The 27,635-nt window shown below is 37.1% G+C and overlaps 1 protein-coding gene across 4 annotated transcripts in view; it reads left to right on the forward strand.

The window, feature by feature from the left end:
• The first annotated feature begins 722 nt into the window (after positions 1-722).
• Positions 723-27,635, forward strand: part of TYRP1 (tyrosinase related protein 1) — a 30,248-nt gene continuing 3,335 nt past the window's right edge. Inside the window, exons 1-8 of one of the 4 annotated variants that reach the window (XM_037131264.2) lie at positions 723-754; positions 1,308-1,762; positions 2,812-3,134; positions 5,616-5,820; positions 9,666-9,833; positions 12,669-12,848; positions 15,831-15,977; positions 16,811-18,363. In XM_037131264.2, the coding sequence (XP_036987159.2) occupies positions 1,378-1,762; positions 2,812-3,134; positions 5,616-5,820; positions 9,666-9,833; positions 12,669-12,848; positions 15,831-15,977; positions 16,811-17,016 (1,614 nt within the window). In that variant the 5' untranslated portion in view covers positions 723-754; positions 1,308-1,377 and the 3' untranslated portion in view covers positions 17,017-18,363. Of the gene's footprint in view, positions 755-798; positions 912-1,307; positions 1,763-2,811; positions 3,135-5,615; positions 5,821-9,665; positions 9,834-12,668; positions 12,849-15,830; positions 15,978-16,810; positions 18,364-27,635 lie in introns of those variants that run through there. The other 3 variants (XM_037131263.2, XM_037131265.2, XM_053656131.1) reach the window with 3 other exon arrangements.

Consider the following 27,635-nt stretch of genomic DNA (forward strand, 5'->3'; position numbering starts at 1 on the left):
TCCCATCCCAGCCCACCTACCCAGCCCTTCCCCTCCCATTTTCACCCCCCCTAGTTTTTGTCCATGTGTTCTTTATACTTGTTCCTGTAAACCCTTCCCCTTTTCTTCTGAAATTCCCTCCCCTCTCCCCTCTGGACACTGTCAGCCTGTTCTCTATTTCAGTGTCTTTGGTTACATTTTGCTTGTTTGATTGTTTTGTTATTTAGGTTCCTGTTAAAAGTGAGATCATGTGACACCTTTTCTATAGCAATTATTCTCTAGATATTGTAATAATTGCAGCATCTGTTTTCAGAACCAAACACAATCAAAAGCTACCATGAGGTACAAGCACCTAGCCCATGTATCACTAAGAGAGGTAAGGATTCTCATTTCACCCTCTAAAGATATATATATATATATATATATATATATATATATATATACACATACACACACATATATACACATATATGTATGTGTGTATATATATTCCTACAAATAATGTGTATATATACACACATTTATATATATGAGTATGTGTGTGTATCAAAAATAAAATAAAATCTCTACAATGGAAACAAAAGCCCCCTAGATTATCTGATTTGTTGTATTCCAAATTAGTGCCTCTGGCATTTTCCTAAAACTTTAAGCATCACAAGGAAATCAGTAGGAAAGAAATCATGTGCTAACCAAGTACTTAAAGAGCAGAAAAACTCACTGAAGTGAAAGAGAATTAGCAGAGGGTGGCGAACAGCTCCAGCCCCTCCCAGTTTGGGTGAGCAGATTTGTGATTAGTTATCAGGCAGAAACCGACATGCAATTAACAGCTCTGACATCAGGGGACTAGCAAATATAAAACACTCTGCTCTAAGAAAGGTTCAGCAGAGAATCCCCTCAGGAGTTTAAGGTACTGGAGAGAAGCTCTGCGGGAGGTGGGTGGATTCCAGCCAAAACTCTATTAGGATGGGGATTTCAAATAATGAAAATTAACTTGCTGGAAATCTGCTCCCAATTCTTTCAGCCCCATGGTTAAAGGTAATTAATGATGGTGACCTGCTAATGAATGCTTTTGATAAATGATAGCCAGGATAAGTATTTTTAAAAATAGAAATTAAAAGCAAGTACAACTAAATGACTAGGATGGGGGGGTTTAATTACATAGGTATTATAAATATCAAATGTTTAAGGGTAGGTTTCTATTTTTATTATTTGAATTGTCACCTTACAAACTTGAGAAGTATTTTGAAGGTGGGTTGGAGAGGGCTCATGCATTTATAAGAGCACACACACATGCACAATTTGCATAATCCCATTTTGCTTTCTTTCAGCTTGATTTCTCTCTATGTCCCTCCGCCTCTGCACAAAGGGCTGCAGAACCAGAGCCTTGCTTCAAGCAGAATGGAAGTTCATAAACTCCTCTCCTTACTATGCGTCTTCCTGCCCCTGCTTTATATTCACCAGGCTTGGGCTCAGTTTCCAAGAGAGTGTGCCACCACTGAGGCTTTGAGAAGTGGTGTATGTTGCCCAGACCTGTCCCCCGTGTCTGGGCCTGGGACCGACCGCTGTGGCTCCTCATTGGGAAGGGGCAGGTGTGAGGCAGTGACCGCAGACTCCCAGCCCCACGGCCCCCAGTACCAGCACGATGGCCGAGACGATCGGGAGAGCTGGCCAACACAGTTCTTCAATTGGACGTGTCAGTGTAACGGCAACTTCTCGGGACACAACTGTGGGACCTGCCGTCCTGGATGGAGAGGAACCGCCTGTGACCAGAGGGTGCTCACAGGTAAGTGGGGATGTGAATGGATAGATGGACCTGCATGAGACGCAAATCATCTGAGCTGGAAGAACACCTGGAAATCACATAGCTCAATCCTCTCTTCACAGTTGAGGAGACAGGCTTACCGAGATTAAGAAATCTACTTCATTTAAAGGAATGAGCTTGACGCTCAGATTATTGACTATTACTTCCTTCTAAAACATTTGTTGAACAACCACTGTATGCCAGGAACTGTCCTAGATGTTTACAACTATACTGTCTGTAATTCCTCAGGGCAGTTCTATTACCACAGGTGTGGTTCAGAAAGGACGACTCCACAGATCTGGTACTTGGAACACCTTGCAGAGGTGTTGGCATCCATGCAGAGATTTGTCTAACTCTAACACCCTTGCCAACCCACCAGGGAATTCTCCACTGTGGTGATCAAGTTTAGCCATTTTAGTCCATGAGTCCAGCCTGCAGCCTAAATTGCAACAAATAACAAAACATTAAATTGTAACAGCCAGCAAAACTCGACTGTTTTCTATGTGCCAGACTAAGGTTTAATAGAATGTTTACTTTGTCTTTACTATGTATACCCTTTAATCGTTACAACTCTGCAAAAAGATTATATTTTCACACACATTTTACAAATGAAAACCTGAGGCTTAGTGAAGTGAATGCAGTCATGGAATGAGCCTCTGGTCTTCACCACTCTGCTACACCACGTACCTTGTTTTTGTAGGATTTACTATATTTAAAAGGTAGAAATTTTGAAGAAAAATGCCAATAGTGAGCAGAAATAAATAGAACACAATCACAAAGTCCACAAGTAAAATGACAGAAAACTACCAGATTCCTAGATTAAGTTGGAGAGGGAAGGAGAGAGGGGCAGAGGGAGGTAGGGAGCCGGGGGTAGTAAGGGGTATTTTTTAAAGTACAAAATTATTTAAGCCTATATGCAAATTATCATTAGAGGTAAATGAAACATGGCATGTTACAAGATTATTATGTTCATTATCTACTCATCCCTACAAAAAAAGAGGTTTTCATGTTTGAATTTTGTATCCTTAAAGTCAGGAGAAACATTCTGGATTTAAGTACAGAAGAAAAGAAATACTTTGTCCAGGCCCTGGATATGGCAAAGCGTACAATTCACCCCCGGTTTGTCATTGCCACCAGGAGATCAGAAGAAATATTCGGGCCAGATGGCAACACACCACAATTCGAGAACACTTCCATTTATAACTATTTCGTTTGGATACACTACTATTCAGTCAAAAAGACTTTCCTTGGGGTAGGACAGGAAAGCTTTGGTGGAGTGGATTTCTCCCATGAAGGACCGGCTTTCCTCACGTGGCACAGGTACCACCTACTGCAGCTGGAGAGAGACATGCAGGTATGTACAGAGCAGAGCCTTGCAGTCCTCGGTCCTGTACACACATGGTGCCTTGTTCGTGAGGTGTTTGATTCATGGTGTACCAAATGAACAAAGCACATGATGACAAAGCAACTTCAGGGTATTAATCTGCCTTAGATGTTCTAAGTTTCTCCCTGGACTAATTGTATATTTCTTAATGTTGATCTTTCTGAAGTGAAAAGGAAGTCATCTCAATAACGAGGAAACCAAATGAGACATTTGTAGTGTAAATGAAAGCACTGGTTATGTTCTACTGCTCTGCAGTTACAACAGTGAGTCACAGAGTTCGCAGCAAAAGAAGCTCATTTGATACGGCTTTTTTCTAAAATGTAAATCAATGCCCCTTACTGGTTTGGATGAAACAAGTGTATATGAACTTGTCGGTCTTCCAAGTCCCAAATATATTACTCATTATACCAGTGGACAGTCCTAATGTGGTATAGGGTTTAAGTGATATGAAATGTTCCTTTCCATTTACATTATAATATTTTCATTGAACACCATTTTTTTCTTCATGCCCCCTAACCACTTCGAGGCTTACAGAAGGACTATTTTGAAAATAGCCCATCAATTACATATCATTTTTACTTAAGAAGTATTGCTATAAAGTAAACTTTAACTAAAACACAGCTATTTTCTGCTTATTTTTAAGCAGGATATGTGTTTATTCTAAACACATTAAATTATCTGTTAACAAAGATACTTCATTATTGTTTCTTTTACTAATAGTTGATTCTTAAGAAAGTATTGCAATTTCAAATGATGAGATTTCATTAAATTATTATATCTAGGAAACCCACAAATTAAAGAAGTTTTCTACATAAAATAATAGCAATGAATCCCTCCCCCCAAGTTAAAGTCTAAAACTGAACCTAAAAGTAATCTGAAGGCAAAAAGGTGTTCATTTATCAATTTGTAGTACGCTCGTGCCCAGCATGATTCAAAGAAAATAAATGGTTGGAAGAGAGAGAATGCAGTAAAGTACAGAATAAAATATTTGTATGAAAGTAATCTAGCCATACACAGTTTGACAGTGATTAAATGAATTCATCTGTTTCTCTGCACTTCTTATTTTATAGCTCTGATTACAAGGGAGACATTTAGTAGATTATTAGCAGATAAATCTGTCATTTGTGATTGACTCCAGATCTTCGTACCTTCAGGTTGTTTTCCCATGAGCACACCAAAGTGATAGGGCAGATGGAAAGTAGCTAGAAGTCTCGGTTTCGCCTGTGTAAACTTCAGCCTCTCACTACTTCCATTTTTAAAACCCAGCAGCACAGGGGATCCAGCAAATTACAGTCTATCTGTAATACACTGTTGAAATGCCACATGAATATGCCCCAGCTCCCAAATGTCAGTTGCCGAACCACAAACTGACTCTTAATAATCCCTTGGAAGCTGTCACTAATATTTGTGAACCAGAACAATAGCTTCTAAGTGAGGACTCTAAATCCCTGGCGATCAATAACTGGAGACGCCTTGGAGAACTTTTGGCCCTCTAAAACACCAGAGACAAGGAAGTGTTTCCCAGACGGGGCTTACAGGGGGACAGGAGTAATGCACCAAATGCAGGCGAGGTACAATGGCGATACCTGCACTTAAATCCAACACTTCAAATACAACTTCCTGAAGACCAAGAGGAACGAGAAACAGCAAGCACAATAAATGTGTGTGTTTAAGGAATCCAGTGAAAAATCCCTATGTGATCTTGAGCCCAGCATTTTTTAAATTGTTGAGATCAGCTCTAAATAGAGACTGGGTTTCTGTTCTCAACAGCAGTGTGCACAGGAGGTACCCTGCTTCTCTTCTGCACTTCCTGTAGGTCTGAGTTTCAGGCAGAAACCTGAGTCTTCCTAGTTTAGATTCTGAAGCAGGGTCCCTAAGTAAAACATCTTTAGTGCCCAGGCAAATAAGGTGAGTTTGAAAGAGCCTGTGGCCCAACCAGAATCTAAATGCCTACACACATTCAAGTCAAACTAACAAACGGAAACAAAACCAAAAGTACTGCTCCATATAACGTATTTCAAGGCTGGTCCTGGCCCCAGACCCAGAGTTAGCAGTGCCTGAATCAGAGACAGGGAAGTGGAAGGAGGGGGGAATGTCTAGGAGTAGAGGTTGTTATTGATAAGTTCTGGTATATAATCAATAGAAATATAATTACCTGTCTAAAATAGAAAAGGCAGACTTTCCCCTGCCCCCTAAAAAAAGGCATTTGCAGACATCATACACGTCTGTATAATGAGTTGAGTTTAATCCTTCTAGTGCCTGAAGTCACTCCACATAGTACAATAAATTAGGAGCTTTGTTAATAAAGGAGTTAAGCCCTCCAGAGCCTCAGAATCCACGGACACACGGACTGGTTCCGAACCAACAGAACTAGACTGCCAGGGAGTAAGCCAAGCAGAGGGACTGTTTTAAACTAAAGCAGAGAATGGTAACAGAGTTTCTGTGATCTAGGAAATGTTGCAGAATCCTTCCTTCTCCCTTCCTTACTGGAATTTTGCAACTGGAAAAAACGTCTGTGACATCTGCACTGATGACTTGATGGGATCCAGAAGCAACTTTGATTCCACTCTGATAAGCCCGAACTCAGTCTTCTCTCAGTGGCGAGTCATCTGTGAATCCTTGGAAGACTATGACACCCTAGGAACCCTTTGCAACAGTAAGTTCCAAATGACATCTAGGATTCATAATTCCCTATTAGATAGAGAGGTAAATGTGCCATCTGAAGGCTCTTCATTCTACTAAGGACTTCAGACTAAAATCTACTTTTATTACAGAGAACCAAAGTACAGATATTTACGGAAGTAAGATATTCAAGGCAATCTAGAAGATGCACCAGTGGGGGAAAGATAGGTGTCTGTACAACTTTACATTGCTCTTCTTGAGCAATTTGGTAAGCAAATTGCTTACTTCCTTACTTTGGAAAGGTCTGGTTGTATAAATTAATCATCTTAGTACACTCAGCACTGCTTAGTGATCATGTGTCTTGCACTAGCATTTCACAAAAAAAAAGTTTCCCTAGGAGATAGGAAACATGCAGAAAAACTTAGAAGTGCCCTGTGTGTAAAAACTCATTTATAAATAATATAAGTATACTATTATAATATGTTATTATGGTGTTAATCTAGTCATAGGGTTAAAGATCAAAAGGTGAAAAAGAGAACGTTTGACAGTTGTCCTAGCATCTGGAGGCCTTTTTCCAGGGCTCTGCGCACCACATCTGCCACAGGCTGCTTCTGTCCTGTGGGGATCCGGCCCTGAGCGTCCTGTCCTCCGCCTCCTCCGCCCACGTGATCACCTTTCCCTGTGCTTAGTGGTTACGGCCTCCCTGTCCCGTCTTACTGTTCCTCTGCAGGCACGTCTGGCTATTTTAAACTTCTGTTCTTCCACATAAAAACTAGAATTATGGGAATGTATTCCATTATATATTCATAAATTTACTCTGCATGTACTTTTAAGGCATCAATTATTAAGTTATTTTCTAAACCTAAAGAGAAAACATTCTAGATGGAACAAAGAAAGTAGGTGATTGTTCCCATTAGAAGATTATTTAGCTGTGTTTAGGAATAAGAGAAATGGTACACGTATGAATTTTTCTTCCACAGAAGCTTAACAACTAGAATAAATGTGTCTATTTTTTTGGCATAACCAGTAAGTGGTTCTGCCTTGTGGTAGGGAAACGTAACGGAGGGTCAAGATCTCCGTAGATACCGAAACATTCATCTCGCTCTGACACGTCTATCGCACTTTGTCCTGGAAGTTTTCCGGCCATTCTCCAATCACCCTGGTGACTGAATAGCGACATACAGCACAATTGAAATGAGTAAACAGCATAGGAAGACATTTTATCGCAATTTTTCTTGTCACTTACTATAACACATAACTCTGACACACAGTTTCCTGAAAATTTGAATGTATTTTAGATACAATGAAATTTATGATTACCCCTTGCTTTAGTTCAAGATATAAATACCAAACTTTATTAGGCCAGTGAAAGAAAAAAAGGAAACTGATATTTTGGTGAACACATTGTGTCTGATATGGTGTGAAATGCTTGCGTACATCTTATTTAACTCTCATAGCAATTCTTGCCTCCTTCTGCCTTTTTTCCTCAGTGAATTTCCAAGCCTATAGTTTCACTAATCATCTTTTACAGGACACCCATCCATGTACATCTTCAAGTCAAACTGTCCTGAGACTGTCCATGCCTCTATTTTCATAATCTTGTTGCACAGTATCCCTCCAATATTCCATTAATACGCCAAACCTGATATGTAAACTAAAGGAGTGAATTACTGGTCCCTAATACTCTTTCAGCCGCTAAAACCTATTCTTTGATTCATCAGATGAAACACATTGTTCTTTCCTCACAATACTTCTCAAATCTACTTTTTCCTTCAGAACTCAGAGCTTTTCATTTATTCCTGCATAGAAATCCTACAGGACTCTAATCCATAGGATGTTACTAGTTGCAATGCAAAGGGGATATAAAGTATGGCATAAGAAATACAGCCAATAATATTGTAATAACTATGTATGTTGTCAGATGGGTGCAAGACGTAATTGGAAGATCACCCTGTAAATCAGGGGTGTCTAAACTTTTGGTGTCTCTGGGCCACACTGGAAGAATAAGAGTTGTCTTGGGCCACACATTAAATACATCACGATATGTAATCACAAAAACAAATCATAATATTCTAAGTAGACTTACGATTTTGTGTTGGGCCACACTCATAGCCGTCCTGGGCAGCGTGTGGCTCACAGGCCCAGGTTGGACACCCCTGCAGTGTGAGTCATGTAAAAATCTAAGCACTATGCTGTGCACCTGAAACTTGTATAATGCTGATTGTCAACTGTAATTAAAAATTGTTTTAAATTTAAAAATAAAAAATAGGTACAATGGCAGAAGTTGTTCATATACAAATTTTAAAATTACTAGGTTAAAATTAAATTAGTTTAACTAGTTTCATTTCTATCGAAATTCTGCGCTATGAAACTCCATGAGTGAAAATTAGGAGAAAACAGTACTTTTGAAGCCTATGTAGTCAACACTATTTTGTTGGGATGCCTTGACAGCTCCCTGACAAGTAATCTCCAAAATATCAGCTTGAACTGATGGTTTAGCTAGTACAATCTGAAAATGTTCGTGATAACGTGGACCTAAAAAATGTACATGTACTTTCCAGTCTCAACATAGGCATAAGTTTTACTTTTATATTATATAAAGTTAGTTACGCTAACTCTTCAGGTACTAATCATCATGTTAGTATCAAAGCATACGATTAGGACATTTATGAATGAGGCAAAATGAAGATGAGATGTGCAAATGTTATCTCCCCTCTAAGGCATGAACACTCCTCTCTGGAGACCAGTGAGACAGACTAATGCAAAATGCTCCTAACCAAACTCCTCTCCTCCCACCCGCCTAACGCTTCTTCCCACTTCCTGAATTAAATATACTTTCCCATCTTGCCTTTTGGTTTCTTCACATTATGGTTCCTCTAGCTTCCCATCTATCATGCAATACTCTCTCACAATGCCGCACAGCCCAGACAAGACAGCCCCCAAACAGGCCCACAGCCAACAGACCTATCTCACCTGACAACATGCGCCAAACAACTACTTAGCAACGATTATATGCCAGGCACTGCACCAAATGTATGATTACCCCTTGCCTTAGTTCAAGATATAAATACCTAACTTAATATTTATTAGGCCAGTGAAAGGAAAAAGGAAACTAACCTTTTAGTGAACACACTGTGTCTGATAGGGTGGTAGCAAGAACAGATAGGGTTCTTGCTCCGATGGGGCTTATATGATAGATAGAAGAGAGCTTATCACCTCTTGTTCCTACGTCTGCCTAAGATATTACCTATTTCACATATGGAAATTCTCCTCAGGCCTTCAAGGCACTCTCTGGATCTGCACAACCGGGAAAGGTACCTCTCTCCCTCCACCATATTATCTAGCATCACTGTTTACCTGTTAGTCTTACTGTCCTTCAAAAACTTAATTATTTCCCCATACCTGGGGAACAATGTATCCACTGAAATTGAAGATTTTTTTTTTATTTTTTCTGAAGGCCTGAAACAGCATTCAAGTACAAAACTCCATATATGTATGAAATATAGATTTTAGTGTGTAATTTAGGTTTATGAGATTATTTCGGCAAAATGCAATTTCCCATGGAATGCTCATTGTAATACATGCTTGTGAAAAAAAAGTCTGTGTTAATTTAACAAAGACCTGGACCTCTGACTCTTATTGTGATCACTGCTTCCTTCAGATGATTTTATGTATCACGTATCTACTCTTATCAGGGAAGTTGACATGATAACTTAAATGTTCTTACTTTACTATCACTAGAAAGCATTTTAAAAAAGTGTTCTCTTTTACCAAGAACCTCCTATCATTCAGTGTCTATGCCATATATAACATGGTCAGGAGCGATGATAAAATCTCTAAACACGCCGTAACTGTCTGTGTACCCCACCATCTTCCCAGGCACCGAAGGCAGGCCAGTCAGGAGAAATCCAGCTGGAAATGTGGCCAGACCAATGGTGCAGCGTCTTCCCAAACCACAGGATGTTCTTCAGTGCTTGGAAGTCGCTGTATTTGACACACCTCCTTTTTATTCCAATTCTACAAACAGTTTCCGAAACACTGTGGAAGGCAAGTAAATACAATCGGTGGTTTGAACTGTTGTAGTTATCACAGAACACTGAAGTCCTCAAACTCAGATCCCTTTGAAAAATCATTAAATGCCATATTGATCCAGTGAGTTTCTCTGTATGGAGCTGCCTGATTATAATGGAGACACAGCTGTCTGCTCAGACAAGAATTTCCTCATTCAATTCAAGAAAAGTGCCAGGCCACAAAACCCTCTCAATCATAACAGAAGCTCTTGGAAATTACTATATTTTGCCATGTATAATGTGTACTATTCCCCCCAGACTTTTGAAGGAAAAATAAGGATGTGCATTATATGTGGGTAGTACTAATTCCATATCTATATACATTTTTAAATACTTTATGCTTATGTGTTAAAAGTATAATCCTAGAAAGCAATAATAATATTTTTTAAAGATTTTATTTATTTATCTTTAGAGGGAAAGGGAAGGAGATAGGAAGAGAAATATCAATGTATGGTTGTCTCTCATGTGTCCCCTGCTGGGAACTGGCCTGCAACCCAAGCATGTGCCCTGACTGGGAATCGATCTGTGATACTCTGGTTCGCAGGCCTGCACTCAATCCACTGAGCTATACCAGCCAGGGCCTGCAATAACAATGTTTGTATGCAAAATAATAGGCTGAAATATGAGCATTGGTTTTGTTTCCAAATATAAATAAATAAATAATTGAATTTAAAAATTAAAATGAGGGATTTTTTCCTGAAAGTTTGGGCCAAAAATGTGGTTGCACATTATACATAGGAGCACATTATAAATGGCAAAATATGGTATTCTCCAACCTCTTAAATAATTAAAAAGTATTTAAGCTCAAATTTCTGGTAGATAGGTGACCACTGTATGTGAACAATCAAATTCTAATATAAGCAAATAATATTTAATACTTTAAGAGCTTATTAGATTTTTTAAAATCAATAAAAATCTAAATAGTTCACTGATATTCAATAAAATCTGGTTTGGGCATATATTTATTTAGGACTCTATCATCCTGTAACTTTAAGGTCCATAAAAATTCACTATAGCATCTAGTGATATTCACTTTGTGTTTTTTTTAATTTAATTCAAAGTTCTTTAAAGCTGAGGAACCTGAGGTCCCAATAAGTGCAATTAATTACCCAAGATATTCAGCTGGGTAGGAACGCAGCACAGATTCAAAGCCAAAGTTTCTAAATTTAGTGTCTTTATACATTAAATGCTGAAACCTCTAAATCATGCTTGATATATATTTAAAGTTTTTAAAAAACAAAAGAGCTTTTAATTTTATTATAACTTATTATCAAAATTTACCTTAAATATAGCATTGCACATGTTAGACATTCCCTATTCTCATGCAAAAAAGTTGATGCAAAAGAATTGATCTCTCTGTCCCCATAATCTGAGATATTTGATGTATAAATCTGATAATTATTTTCAATTCTCTTCCCTTTTAGTATCAAAAGTATATGCCATTCTCTTCTCTTAATGTTAATTTTAATAACTATATATAAATAACTTATATGGAGATAAATTCAATAAATATTCACTATATTTTGACTAAATTTGTATATATAAACTGAGGTTGTAAGTACTGGTTGCTATTAGAATGTGCAGATTTTGTTTCACTGATGCCTAACCGAGAGACCAAATATACTGATTTCTCAACAGATGTATAAAAAGACCAGTGCCTACCCACAGGCCATGAACATTACAAGCAATCTTTAAACTTTTTTAATAACAATGGAACACATGTATGAAAATGAATAAATGAGTATAATTACACAAGACAATGTATTTTGAATTCTAATTTTAATAACCTTTCTCTGATGTCCCCACTCTGGCCCTTCAAGCTGAACAGATACACAAGCACCTCCATCCCACATTGCAGACCCTTCCTTCTGTTTGTGGTCTACTCTCATCCCCTCTCTAATGTATATATACTCATGATGCATATAATGTGGGATACATCTGGGACTGTGAGCCATGTAATATATGCATGTTATACAGGGTTCAGCACAAATAATGCCTCTTTTTTATTAGAAAATCTTTTACTACAAAATCATGAGTGTGTAACTCTGCAATGTAACAATATCACACTTGGGCAGACCATATAATATTTTAGGTGAAACGTTCAAATGAAAACTATGTTATTACATCCATATTATTACCCTACCAACCACACTAAGGCAGGCATTACTTCTGCTGGACCCTGTATATAATATGGGGATATGTGATACATGCAAAATACATATATATAGTATGTATAATGTGGGAATATGTTTATCAAAAATTCTATAAATGTCTTGACAGCAGGTTTTCCAGGTGTTTAAAAGTAGCACTGAGGTATTAAGAAAGCTCTGAGAAATTAAAACATCTCCATAAAAATAACTTTCCAGAAATAAACATGCTGACAGCCTTTCAAAGGGAAGAATAGGAAACTGAAGTAACATCTGGCGATGTGAGATCCAGGACAATCAGAGTGGTCTCCCATCACGTCAGCCGTTTTTAGGTGAAGCTGGAGATTTCTACTCTCAGGTAGAATGATGATTGCCTTGTTGAAATAGAGTATTCTATATAGTTTGACTGATATCCTTTGCAGGTCATTATTTTTAACCTGGAGGCTGCATGTAGAATGCCATGCCCCTGGCTTAAAACATACCACTGGCTTAATACAGCAAACAAATGTCGCCCACCACAGGTATAGAGAAACAGTGCTATGATACTAAGGTAACAACTGTCCTGACAAGCTTAGGAAAAATTTTTCCCCAGTATATTCACTGCCATTCACTTGTGAAATATAGTTGTAATGGTTTTTACTATTTTCATTTATTTTTCTATCTAGGTTACAGTGACCCCACAGGAAGGTATGACCCTGCTGTTCGAAGCCTTCACAATTTGGCTCATCTATTCCTGAATGGAACAGGGGGGCAAACCCATTTGTCTCCGAATGATCCTATTTTTGTCCTCCTGCATACTTTCACTGATGCAGTCTTTGATGAATGGCTGAGGAGATACAATGCCGGTGAGACACCTTCGCGTGCTTTTTGCAGGCTCAGCAAAAGAAAGATTGTTCAGATGGCAGAGTCATCACTTTAGGCTAAGCACTTGACACACTTAGGCTACACTTCAAAATAAGGATAAAATAGCTATAATGTCTAGCCATTTCCAAATATTCCGAGCCACTTTGAAATGCAGACAAGAAATCTCTCAGAATTGTTATTGAAGATGATATTTATTAGCATTCGATAGAACTAAGCAGGTAAATCCCTCCTCATTTTCACTGTTTCCCAAATTTATCTTCCTCATATCTCCTAATGAACCTCCTTGTTGCCTTTTTAAAATTATTGACTTTTAATATGAATGGGAAAACCTTACACAGCTCTTCCTTGATATCCCAAAAGACAAAAAAAGTATATTATAATCATAAACCACGGTTTTGACTTTCCTTATGAACTCTCACAAATTAAAATTTTGCTCAACTTGAAAAGTTAATGTTGGTGCTCATACCCTACCACAGAAAACCTGTTAAGTTCATTTTAATGTATTCTTTAAAATATTAGTCACAAGGCTACTTCCTCTTCACTTCTCAGCTGAGAGGCTCACACTGCACTGTGTGTGTGTGTGTGTGTGTGTGTCTGCGTTACTTTTCAAACAAAGAATGTCACTTCTCTGGTTAAAATGCCACACATTTAATATCTTAAAAAAAAAAAGTGTTCTTAATTTTGGCTTCTGTGCCTTTACTGCATCATGCATCTAAACACAGTATTCGAGATTAACTATCTGGTTTTTTTTTATCCAACTCAGCCAGTGTCTTATTTTCCTCTGAGTGTGTGCCCCATAGACATACACACCTACTCTTTCCTAGCCAGTATTCTAGGTGTTGAAAATACAATAGCATAAAACTCACACACAAAAACCTTTGGCCTGGAACTTTCCTTTCTATAGGTACAAATGACAATAAACATATGTAAATAAATAAATAGTATATTAGGTGGTAAATAAGAAAAGAGCATAGGGAGTATTGTATAAATGCATGGCAAACCCTCCCAAGACAGAGGAACACAGGAGCCCATGGAGGCTGAAGCAGAGTGAAGAATGGGGAGCGAATGGAGGGAGATGATAAGGTGAGAGGGGTAACACATGCATTTAACACTAAGAGAGATGGGGAGCCACTGAAGGGTCTTGCACAGAGAAGCTGTGTTATAATTCAATGGCCATTATTTGTTATTTTTACTATTATTTCCCCATTCATTTTAATGTATATAACTTTATCACACAATTGAAGCTGAATAGGGTTGAGGCTGATCCATTCAAGATTCAGTAAAGATGAAATAGGAAGTTTGAAAAACTAAGTTATTAACTTTAATATCTACTTTTAAGAAATAATTAATGGTAATACAGCAAATTGTGAGTTCCTTGAGGACAGGCACTTTGTCGGTTTTGTTCAATGCTACAGCCCCATGCCTAGACCAGGAGCTCGACAGGTGGTAATAAATAAACACTTAATTAGCCTTAACACATGGTAAGTTTGAAGTGACAAATACATGAACAATACCTGCCATTCCTATTATCATTTATCCTTCAAACTAGATTCTAAAATACTCGTCTGTGCTTCACAGGAGCACACCAACTGTCCAGGGAACACACTTCTTACAAACAAAATCTGGTACTTCCGGAGCTTTCTCACACATTCCAGCCCTTCTCAATGTATGTCCCCTAAACGCAGTGCCCGAGGCCACTTCCAAACCTAGTTTTTAACAATGCATTTTCTATTTAATTGTATCAACATATAGAACAATGACAAAAAAGAACATTTTTTTGCCACAAAGGACATTTCAGTACTTTCATACCTGATGACAAAAACTCACTAATGATATAAATACCTGTGACTTGTATTGAAATGAAATCATTCCCCCTCATTCATGGGGACATGCTCCAAGACCTCCAGGGGATGCCTGAAACTGGGGATAGTACCAAACCCTATAACCGTATGCTATATTTTTTCCTATAGGTACTTACCTAATGTAAAGTTTAATTTATTCATTACACACAGTAATAGATTCACAATAATAACCGGTAATAACATAGAACAATGATAACAATATACTTTAATAAAAGTTGCATGAATGGTTTTGGGGCAGTTACTAAGAAAATAAGTGCTATGCGAACCCCAGCAGTGCATTACCATGATGGCGATCTGCTAGCGGAGGGGTCTACTGGGAGACAAAGGAGCAGGGAGCCTGTACCAAGTGGATATGCTGGACGAAGGGATGATCCACTTCCGGGCAGGACGGAGCAGGAGGATCAAAGATTCCATCACGCTACTCAGAACTGAGCAAAATTTAAAACTTATAATTTTTTTTATTTCTGGACTATTTCATTTAATATTTTCAGACTGCAGTTGATGGCGGGTAACTGAAACTGTGGATAGCAAAACCATGGACAGGAGATAAAAGACTGTAGAATCAAGAGAGGTGGCAGGAAGTAAATAGGAGGATTCCAGGACCTTGACTAAAAAGTTTGTGGGGGTTTTTGCTAACAGAATAAAACATAAGGAATGAGTTAATATTCATTTAAAAGTAAACAGAAAAAAATGAAAAATAGTAGAGACATATATTCTCAGTCAAGGAGAAACCTCCACTAGAAACTATCTCTCAAACTCAAATTATAGATGATGCTACAGCAAACTATTGGTCAATCTTTTCTTTAGTTTTGAAAAATAAGTTCAATGAATGTTATTCAAATTAGTTCCTATATTTTAAAAGTAAAACAATTACTGATCATCAAAGATAATAAAATACTAAAACATTCCTGCTTTTGAACGTTCTTTTTCTATTGGATATGTTAGTGCTGTGCTCAAAGCATTTGAAATCTGTTTTTGCCTATGTCTTTATTCAGTGTAAAATATAAAAGAATGCTTTTAATGTTATCTTTGAATATTTTAAGACAACTTCAGAACATAATAATATATTGATATTAAGAAGGTGTTTTTGGCATATTTTAGATATATCCACCTTTCCAATGAGAAATGCCCCTATTGGACATAATAGACAATACAACATGGTACCTTTCTGGCCTCCAGTTACCAATACAGAAATGTTTGTCACTGCTCCCGACAACCTGGGATACACCTATGAAATTCAGTGGCCACGTGAGTACTCAAAATGTATTTCTACTGTGAGAAATTTTCAAAAGCAAATTGGTTACCTTTAGAGTAAAATAATCACAGTATTCCTGAAGCTTACATTTTCCACTTGGATTTAGAAACTTTCATTTGGATTTTTATTTGGGGATAAAGAAAGTAAATTTAACATTTGTCGTGAACCCACTCTGGCCTGGTATTGAGCTGATTATATAATACACTATCTCATTTGATCCTTACATCCCTCTGTGATAAGTATTATAATCCTGAATTTACAAATAAAGAAGACAAGGCTTCGAAACAGTAATTGTCAAAGTTCACATTTTTAGTAACACAAAATGGGTTTGGAGCTTAGGCCCCTAAATTTTCTACAGTATACTGTGCCTCTAATTAAAAAAGAGAAATAAAAAAAAAGAGCATGAGATACTCTGAGCTGCTTTTTGTGCTTTTTTGAAATTCAAAACTTTCTCATTTATTTTTAACTTCTTTCTCAGGAAAGGCAGTAGGGTATAATGGAGGAGCACAGGATTTGGATCCTGAAAGACCTGGACTCCAAACCCACTCTACTGCCTGTGAACCAAATGACTTTGGCCAAGTGACTTAGCCTCTGAGGCATCATTTTCTCACATTTAGAGGGAAAATGATACTAACTATCCCAACAGAGTCTACTCACTATGAGAAATTAGGAAGTGCCTTCAGGATGACAAGGGCTCTGATAGGCAATGAGACCAATAAAAATTAAGTATGAGTATTTCCGTAAAGTGACTAAATTTAGGATATCCACCTATTGATGGCAACTATTGTAAGATTTACTTCTTGCTCTCATTTTATTTTTAAAATAGGTCGGGATTTTAGTATTTCTGAGATAATTACCATAGCAGTAATTGCCGCTTTACTACTGGTCGCTGTCATTTTTGTGGGTGCTACTTGTCTGATCCGTGCCAGGAGCAACATGGATGAAACAAATCAACCTCTCCTCACTGACCAGTATCGACACTATGCTGAAGAATATGAAAAAATCCATAATCCTAATCAGTCTATGGTCTAACTATAAACCACAGGTAGACTGTAGGTCTCAATCTCTTATACATTAGAATTTCAAAAAAAAAAAACCTGGTTAAAAATAATAGCTTGAATTACTAACTATATTTTCTTTCATTCTGTTACTTTCTTCCTTATGTATGCACGTATCGGAATTAAAGCTCCAGATGTTAGTTTCCAGAGCTGGAAAGAGTCACAACCTTTTCAATAGGCTCTATGGCTCTATTTAAATTGCTGGTTGCACCAACTCCATGGTATTTAAGCAGAAAGTGTCAAGATTTTTCACATGTTTTAATGACCACTTATATGATGATGTAAATGAGCTGCTTTTGCTTTGCTTATGTGTAAAGAAAAATCAGTACTGATAGAAAATCCCTGATTAAAGCACACAAGTAGGCATTTCTAGAGTGTTCAAATGTCAACGCATTTCCATTCATTGACACTGGCCACCAGATAATAAAGGAAGCCACATTTATTACTGAAAATAATTTATGCGAAATTATAAATGGGATCCTAGTTAACTTCTTCAAACTGGTCTTCCCCTTTGGGCATCAGGATACATTACACGGTCTAAGGTTCAAGACCACAGCAAAATCGTACTCTCTGTCACACTTTAGAGAGATAAAAGCCTCACTCTGCTTAAGAGATCATTGATACTGCCTGTTTCCATTATGTTCTTCCTCCTCTCAGTCACTGACAAAGGAACTACACACCCATACGTTACACTTCCCAGTTCCTCAGCTAATATCTTAGATCCACGGGAAGGCATAAAGGTGAAGAATGTGCATCAGGGTGCCTTACAAATAGTATTCAGTTAATCGTGATTAATTCAAGTAGCTTTCTCTCATCACCTATCAGACTTACATATTTTCAAATAAAATATTAAAATATTCCATTCATCTTCTTTTTTATGCAATGCTGCAAGAATGTCATTGTTTTTCTATCTTTTATCATAAAATATTTTTCTCTCTTTTGATCTTATGCTACTGAAACCATACTCCTAATGAATAACTCCATAGGCTGGATAGTCACAGTAAACAAATATTTTAATTACAATTGTTTTTTAAAAAGAACAACAATAGTAATCATACACTATAGAAAATGTGCTTGGCTGATATTCCCAACTCAATAAACAAAGAAAGATTAAAGTTATGTATAACCAATCAGTTACTGGTTTTCCCTATACTAAGCAAACTTAAGGCTATATACACAAGATATAAAAAATGTGTTAATGAAATAGAATGCTATATGCACAAGATATAAAAAATGTGTTAATGAAATAGAATGCATATAGCAATAACATTTTTGACTTTCAAATAGCATTTCTCAATTTGTTCTATTTTAATACATTTTAACTTACATACTCATAGCTTTTCAGATAAATTATTGTATAACATAAGGTTTTTTTCTATACAAGAATCTATAAAACTAAGTCCCCCATTTCAAATTTTTGGAGTGAATTAGATAAATTACTAATTATTCATTTCATAAACATTTATTAATCACATACTAAGTTTTAAACACAGTTCAGGGTCATGGTCATTTGGAAAAGGGAAAGCCAGAAGTAGTAAAATTGAGAATGTCACATTTGACTTGGGCCTCAAAGAATGCCATTGGATTCACCAAACAAGATTGGGGGAGGATATTCTGTGCAGGACCAATGGCATCGGCAAAGTCACAGAAGTTTGAAAGAGCATAGAATATTCAAAAATATAATGTAGGTCAGTGTGCTAGGAGCACAGTTTTTATGCAGGAGAGGAGAAAGCTAAATTAGGAATAAAATCAGTGTCTAATATGCAACCCTACCAAATTTAGAATTCATTTTATAGGTAAGAGGGCATAAGGGTGAGTCACAATTAAAGTGTGTTTTATAAAGAGTATGGTGGTGATATTTGTAAATAGTGTTGATTAATGGTAAGAGTAGAGGCTAAGAGACTAGTTAATATTTAATAGCTCAAGAGAGAAGGAGGACCTGTCTCAAAACATAAACATGAATTCTAAGAAATCCTAACTATGAGAGAGAACTACACCCATTACCTTATAAATGTAGCTTTGATCATTTTTTCCTAAATGTGTTTCTTTATTGTTCTTTCATTCAAGGCCTTCTTTCAGTATTTTACAGTTCTGTAAGTTCTTATGACGTGTCTTGATCACATGACCATTACTTTTTCTATAATATGCTAAATTATTCATTGCAAATAAAACTCACTTGCAATCTTGGATATTTCCCAGTGTTCTCAGTCCTCCACTTTTCTTGTAAAACATAGTAAATGAAGTTATCAAGGGCTCACTGGAAAGCACATTCCACACCATCTTCCTTCCTATCCCGTAAGCATCCAATGCAGGCCAATGGCACAAACTGAGCTAAGCTTAATAAAGAGTGAGTAAAAACGCCTGAATGCCCCTCCCTGTACAAGCAAGTATGGAAAGCTATTATTTTTGTGTTCCTCTGAAGTTATATTTTGTCTTCCATTCATAGAAGAAAATTTCAGTGATAGTGCTCATTTACAGTTCCATGTAATCTTTTAAAATGAATGCAGGAAAAAAGAAGATTTGGGCTATTAAAGTAATTGTTCCAAGATTTGGTTATGAGATTTTTTTTCTGAGCTAACTCCATGAATATCCAATAATGTCTATTTTGTCCTTTGCCATTTCCTACTCAAAATTTTTATCAACCAATGAACCAATGGAACATCGATTTGGACAGAGAGAGCTAATGTGAAACTGAAAAAAAAATTAATGATATATTAAAAACAGAGCCTGATATGAAGAAAATGAACTTTAAAAAGAAAAATGCAGCCCTGGCTGGTGTAGCTCAGTGGATTTAGTGTGGGCCTATGAACTACATGATTGCGGTTCAATTCCCAGTCAGGGCACATGCCTGGGTTGCAGGCCAGTTCCCAGCAGGGGACTCACGAGAGGCAACCATACATTGATATTTCTCTCCATCTCTCCTTCCCTTCTCCTCTAAAGATAAATAAATAAAATCTTTTTTAAAAACGCAAAAACTTTCACTTTGAAATCACAACTACAAAGTTACAGGGTAGAGGAAAACAGGAATTAGCAGATTTTTTGCAAAATAACCACAAGACTGCAGTGGATTTTAAGTTCAATATAAACCAATATTGCAGTAAGACCAATAATGGTGGAAACTGCTATGAGATTGATAAAGAGGGAAAAAGATGCTGCAAATGTTAATGCATTGTGTTTCATTAATACAGAAACAAAAATCTGTAGTGTTCGAGTCACATGTGCAGTACTTGTTCAACGTTAAGGACAAAGTTTAAGGGGAATGTTGATAAATCGGAACATGCTTCTTTGTATTTTAAGTGGTGCAATGATACAATTACTAGCCCAAGAGAAAAACTTGGGAGTGACCTTTGAATTCTACCATCTCTCTCAATGCGCACATCCAACTAATTAACCATTTTGGTAGGATAGTCAGTATCTGTGGACCACTGGATCCTGAGCTCCGGACCCCATCATCTAACGTGGTGGATCTCGGATGGAGAACATTTCATCACCAAGAGAATCCAGAAGGTGGGGCTGCTATAGGCATCTAAGTGGGCAGAGGCCAGGGCTGCTGCTAAAAATATTATGATGCACTAAACAGCCCACCCCCCTTCAAAAATTACCCAATCCAAAATGTCAGTGCTGAGATTTAAAAAAACCTGAGACAATGTCACACAGATAAACATGATTCCCAGTGCTCCCAGCCTCCCAGAGCTGAGTTTCAAATGAGAGTGAACGACAAAACCAATGTACTCTATTGGAGGTACATTATTTTCTCACAAACTAGAGAAATTGAAAGGGAGAGAGTCCAAGGTAGGTAAGGTAGTGTGATGATGCCTTCGAGGGCTCAGTCTCTTTCTACGTTTTCTCTACCACCACTAAAGCATGGAGTTTTTACCCTTTTTTCTTAATTTTCTCTCCCATAAAACAGGAATCTTTAGACTTTTCATTCTGGAAAGAGGGAAAGAAGGGACAATGAATAAGATCTGCCATGGCTTTTAAACAGAAACTTTGCAAAATGAGTAAGACTAGTATTAATCAATTTGATTAAGTGAAGTAAGATTAGTATTAATCAATTTCATTAAGTAAGACTAGTATTAATCAATTTGATTAAGTAAATTATATGTGGAAATACACTCATTTTTATTTTATGTAGGCTTCAAGATACAGGCTTCTGATGTGTCCTAAAATGTATTTCTGCAATGTTTTTTCCTCCAAAGCTTCATATTTAGCAAGACTTTTATCAACATATCTGCTAAAAATTGAATAGAATATTACCACAAGATGGCAGCTTTGAACATATTTCAAAATGTTGATTATGAACATCAAATGCCTCCCAAAATGAACAGTGAAGACATCTGCTATTACTCAACTGGTTTAAAAATGTTCATGTGATCTCTGAAAGCAGAAGAAATTCAGTTTTTTTAGACTTTGGTGGAAAAATAGCTTGCAAGATTAGTGATCTTCACATGGTTTAAATTCCAACCAAATAGCAAAAACATGTCTTCCCAGTGACTACAACTCTCTTGTATACATTATCCTTCTTATCATGACCACTTATTATCAGGCCCTTCGGGGCCACAAAATGAAGAATGAGTGGCACATCACCGCAACGGTTTCACATACAATAGATGATTATGCTAGAACCGGAGACACTGATAATTCCTGACATCAGTGACGAGGCTCGCCAGCTATGGGAATCATCTCCACTCAGCCACTGAGACTACCAGTAATGAAAGTCAGGCCTTAACTTTGTAACTGTGCACCTAAAGCTTTCCAGGAAAAACTGGCCTAATACAACAGAATGCTAAAAAAGTAATGATTCATGTTTAATTAATTTTGAAAATAATCCAATTTCTAGAATAGTTCAAGAATACAATGAACTCCCACATACAATGCATCTAAGTTTACCAACTGTCAATGTTTTGCACATTTGCTTTGTTACTTTATTTCCCATATACCTATGGGCACATATTAAGATTTGTTCTTAACAAGACTGAAAGTAAGTAGCAGATATTATGACCCTTTGTCCCTATTTCCGTGTGTCTCCTAAGGAAAATGGCATTCTTTTCCATAACGACAACACAACTGTCAACTTCAAGAAACTTGACATGGATACAATATTATTTCCTAACATATAGTCCATATTAAATTGCCCCAATTGTTCCGAGAGAGTCTTTTAATTTTTTTAAATAACCAACTCAACAACACTTTAAAGAAGAAATTAAAACAGTATAATATAAAAATATCAAAAACACAAGAAAAAATTATTTCACTCAAATAAGGTAAAGCCAAATAAACCCAAGAAGTAGAAGAAAAATGGGGGAAGGGCTGTCTATCAAAATTTCTTTTAAAAAAAGAGTCAACATCTGCTTATGATAGGCAGCAGTATGGGACCAAGTTGGAATTGAACAGCCCTAGGTCCGCTCCATGTCCCTTCTATTATCGGCAATGCTTCATTGAGAAAGTTGCATTACTACTTTAAACTTCCGTTTTCTTAGCTGTCAAATAAAGGCAGTTCTTACACTATAATGACTTTGAAAATATTAAAAAGAACAGTTTACAGCAAGGATATCCCACAATGCCTAGAATATAGCAAGTGCTTAAAAATTTAACTTTCATTCCTAGAATCATATGAAAACTTAACTCTTTCTAACAACCTCCCTTAAAAAATGGTTTGGCAAAAGAAATTTATGCTCCAAAGTTACATCGTGTAGCTCATGAAGCTATGTTGCACACTGGTTTCCAACTGAACGCTCTCATCCCACTGCCACTGAGGGGCATGTCACAGCTAATTATCTGTCATCACGCCCTGTTGCATAGGCAGTACCTTGCCTGCTGCTGCTGGGACCTCTGTGCTGTCTGTTGATGCATTTGCATTGCCTCCTGAGTGTCTCTGCTGTGCGTGGATCACACAGAATGAAGCCCAGGGGCCAACTGGCAGGCCCATCTGAATTGTGGAACATATCTAACGCCCCTCCTCATTACTTAGTGAGTAATGTGAGGGATGTTCGCTGGTTCACACACCCTGGCAGTGTAAACGGTCATCTGCTGCCTCATCTGCTTTTTCGCGTCTGGGGTGCAGGACCAGATCGGCTGAGGAACTTTGCTAGCACTTATGCAAATAGCTATGGGAGCTCCTGGGTTTGGCAACATTTCCTTTCAGAAGCCTCATCTGTGCCTTCACCGGCTGGCTCCTTTGTGCTTCCACAGCCTTGTGAGGCAATCTCAGAATAGATCTCGCATTATATTTATGTCCCTTCACCATGGAAAGACTAAAACTCCTCTCGATATGTTTTATAGGTCCTGTTCAGTGACTGTGATGTTTCTGTTCTAACTCTTAAAGAACATATATTTAAGATGCCATCAGACTATGCATATCTAGTTTTCAAAATTAAGGAAAAAATGCATTTCCTTAGCTCATTATCCAATTTATATTTAAAATACATAAATAAATTCATAAAACATGGCTAGACATGGAACAGTAAGTCCTAATTATCTGTTAGGCATACATGTATAATACTGTAATCTTGTCCCATTACCAACTTTTTTCTTTCAAAGATACTGCATAATACATCCTCGAAAAAGTTGATTTGAATTTTTAAAATTATATTCAAATGAATAAACTCACAAAACAACTATGGAATCTACAGCAATGCATTACTAAAGCACAAGAATGTAGTTTAATATTGGTATGATTTTTATTTCATGAATGGATGAAATCTCTTAATGCTTCTCTATTCTCTATATCATGTTATGCCTTCTGTTGTGAGATACTTTCTATAGGAACTAAATTTAAAATTTGCTTAGAAACAAAGGGAAAAAATAAAGCATTTTACATAAGCCCCAACCATGAGAAATTTGCCCCAGATTGTGAGAACCACTGGAAATAAGTGATACTTAACATGATTTCCTCTAGGTGTCAGTATAGTCCCAGGATTTAGAAACCTTAGCCTTACTGAAAACTGTGAGAGCATCATAAATATGTTTATCACAAGTCCATACTATTAATACATTTGAAAGACTTTTTTCTTGAAAACTGAGCCAAATTTGCCACTGTGAATGCTTATCTGCAGACAACAGAATGGCTTATATACTAGAAGAACAAAACTATGACACATTTCTGTAAACATACATTGCTTTCCCATACCTTTTTTGGCATTTCAAGACTCTATCATCCATTGTTGTATACTGTAATTTATGTTATCCTATAAATAGATTACTATTTAAATATTTATCTTAGATAATTATTGATAGCCATTAAAATAATTGACTTTAATGCCCATTGGCATGGATTTTTGACCAATATCGTTATCATTCACAGTGTAGATTTGTTTAATTAGACTAACATAGAATTTAAAAAGTAATACAACAGCATACAAAAATTTGAATGAATGTAGAGTTTATGTATATCACAACACGTACTGCATTGAATTATTGGATTCCCCGTTCTGTCAGCCACAGAGAGTATTTCTCCTTCTTCTCTTCAAAGTAAGTTTCCTCAGTAGTATATTTATCATCTGAATGCCTCCCAGTGATCAGGCCAGAAAAGTAATCGTGACATTTTTTCAACAGTAGTTTAGGTGAATTTCAGAAATTCATTGCACCCTACCTCTTAACTTTTCTACACAGTTTACTTTGAAAAATGTCAAACCCTCAGAAGACTGAAAAAGCAAACAAAAAAATGAATGCATATATACACTCATCTATTTCATTAATCATAATTTATCTCTCTAAGCAAATACCTTGACATATAATTTTCCGTATATTTCTGAGACATAGAAAATTGTTGTTAATCTAGAACTTTGGTGGTATAATGACTTTTTATTAACTTTTCTGTCCAATTCTCAAATGATAGGATGTATGGAGGGTTCACGTATACATGTATGTGTCTGACTATCTACTGCTATAATTTTTAGTGCCCCCAAAAGGCTGGAGTTCTGGATCAGGCAGAGAATCACACAGAGCAATCAATTAGACAATAGGATCTCTGTAATCCCTTCCAGAGCCCACACTACAGAGCCTGTAAAACCTCTATTCCTCCAAACACCCAGAGCACTTCATGTCTTACATCACTGACATTACTCTGTCATCTGAGGGGGGAGAAAATTATGGATTGACCCAGTAATTCCACTTCTGGGAATATATCCTAAAAATCCCAAAATACTGATACAAAAAAATATAGACACCCCTATGTTCATAACAGTGTTATTTATAATAGCCAAGATGTGGAAACAACCTAAATGCCCATCAGTAGATGAGTGGATGAAAAAAACTGTGATACACTTACACAGAAGAAAGAAGGAACTCTTTTTTTGCGACAGCACAGATGGACCTGGAGAACATTCTACTAAGTGAAATGAGCCAGTCAGAGAAAAACAAATACCATACGATGTCACTTATAGGTGGAATCTAATGAACAAAATAAAGAACAGAACAGAAACAGAAGCACGGTTACATGGAGCAGACTGACAGCTGTCAGAGGGGAGGCGGGGACTAGAGGAAAGGAGGTGAGGGGACCAGCCAAAGAACAGACATGCATGACCTGTGGAGGTGAGCAAATGAGGACAAGTGAGGACAACTCTGATCACATCAACACTAAAATACAATTTAAAAAATTGAGGGACAAGGCTAGATAACCTGAGATACAGATCTATAAGGGTCTGGAAGAAATTACTGGAAAATTCAGAAATAGGGTTCTAATGACCTCACAGACAATTCCTTTCATTACGTAAAAATATAAAGTGGTCTAACTCAGATCAAAGGAGAAACTTAAAAAAAAAAAAAGAAAAAAGAAACTGAATTTCACAGTGGAAGTGATCCTCCCTATTAAATACATGAATATATACTTATTCACTTCTCAGTTCAAATGGCTGAAAAATTATTAGCCTATTCTGGTGACCAAATTTTAGTCTACTTAACTTGTTAGTATAGTGTATGACCAATTCTATTGATCTATGTCACTCTCATAGTAGAAGGTTAAAGTTCATTTATCACATTTCTCCAGCAAATAAATTTGGAAATGTTTATATTGTTACACTTTGTCAAATCATTATTTTTTTTAATTTTTGCTTAAATAAGAGATTTGTTTCTTTTTAAAGAATATTTTGGGAGATCTCTAGAACAATTATTTTATAACATTAAAATACTGTTTTAGTCTCCTGCTTTCCAGTATAACAAAATACTGCGAACTTGATGGCTTAAAACAATACAAATTTTCTTCTCCCACAGCTCTGGATGCAGATGTACACAACTGGTTTCACTGGGCTGCATGCAGTCAAGGTGCAGGCAGGCTGTGCTCCCTCAGGAGGCTCTGGGGAGAACCCTTTTCCTGACCTTGTCTAGCTTCTCCAGAGCTTCTTTCCTTGCATTCTTTGGCTCCTGGCCACTCTCCCCCCCCCCCCAAAGCCAGCAGGGTTGAGCCTCTGATTCTGTTGCAGGGCCTTCTCCTCTCCTGTTCCTGAAATCTCCCCTTGCCTTCCTTTGAGGACACTTGTGATTGCATTTAGGGCCCATCCAGGGAATTCAGGACAATCTCTCCATCTCGAGATCCTTAACTTAATCAGGCCTGCAAAACCCATTTAGTGGTTAAGATAACATTCACTGTGCCTAATTCACTGAGCATTAGGACCTGGATATATTGGGGGCCACTTCCCAGCCAACCAGAAATACTTTCTTTGTGTGCCCATTTTGAGAAATTGGCTCAGTTACTATCAACAGAGAAAAATGAAGCCACTTCCAAACTCTTCATTTTTCTTCATTAAACTGTCATGAAAAGTTTATCCTTAGCCTTTCTTCTGGCAATGATAGAAGATACTAAATCAAGACTGTAAAACCGACGGAGGAATTCTGCTATATCCTCATAAATCTTCCATGAAATTTCCTGCTCTCCAATTATCTCCCATCCTCTCCATAAAGAATCCTTGCTTTCTGCTATGTTTCTACTCAAACTACTACTATGATAAACATTTTGATTTAACCATTTAGTATAAATGGTCAAATTCTTCTCCTCCATTGTAGTTTTTCTTTTTCTCTAAAAGCTCGTGTATGTAATCAAGACAGCTTTATGTGTTACGGGCTTTTCACTAGAAAGGTAACCCACATCCCCTTGTAAAAATATCTTTCTAACATAGAGTCACAAGGGGGCACTCTCAGCCCATTGTTCTTTGTAGATTAAGACTTCTGGGGTTTGCACAACCATTCGAGCAGTTTAAAGGGCCGCTCTGGTCTAATGATTCCCAAGTCTCTGTATTTACCCTTAGCCACTGCTATGAGCTTTGGTTTCACGCACTTAACTGTGGGCTAGGTAATTTCACTTGATTTGCTCTCAAGAACTTCAAATTCTACACATCCAAAATGGAACTATTCCATTTTCCTACATAAAACTGCCTCGTCATCCTTCATGCTGTGCTCTGTTAAAAGTGCCACCATCTGTGAGTCACTGAGGTAGAAACCTGGGAGTTATTTGAATTCCTCCTTTCTCCTTCATCCACCAGTTGGCTACCCCATCTTTATAATTCATCCATACCATCCCTGCTCATTTGCCCTCCAAAATATTTTTCAATGTTCTTCTCTTTTTCTAATCCTTCACCACTGCCTAATTGGATTTCTCCA

Source organism: Artibeus jamaicensis, unplaced genomic scaffold, assembly GCF_021234435.1.
Source record: "Artibeus jamaicensis isolate MK-2021 breed Jamaican fruit bat unplaced genomic scaffold, CSHL_Jam_final scaffold_1964, whole genome shotgun sequence".
Taxonomy (NCBI): Eukaryota; Metazoa; Chordata; class Mammalia; order Chiroptera; family Phyllostomidae; genus Artibeus; species Artibeus jamaicensis.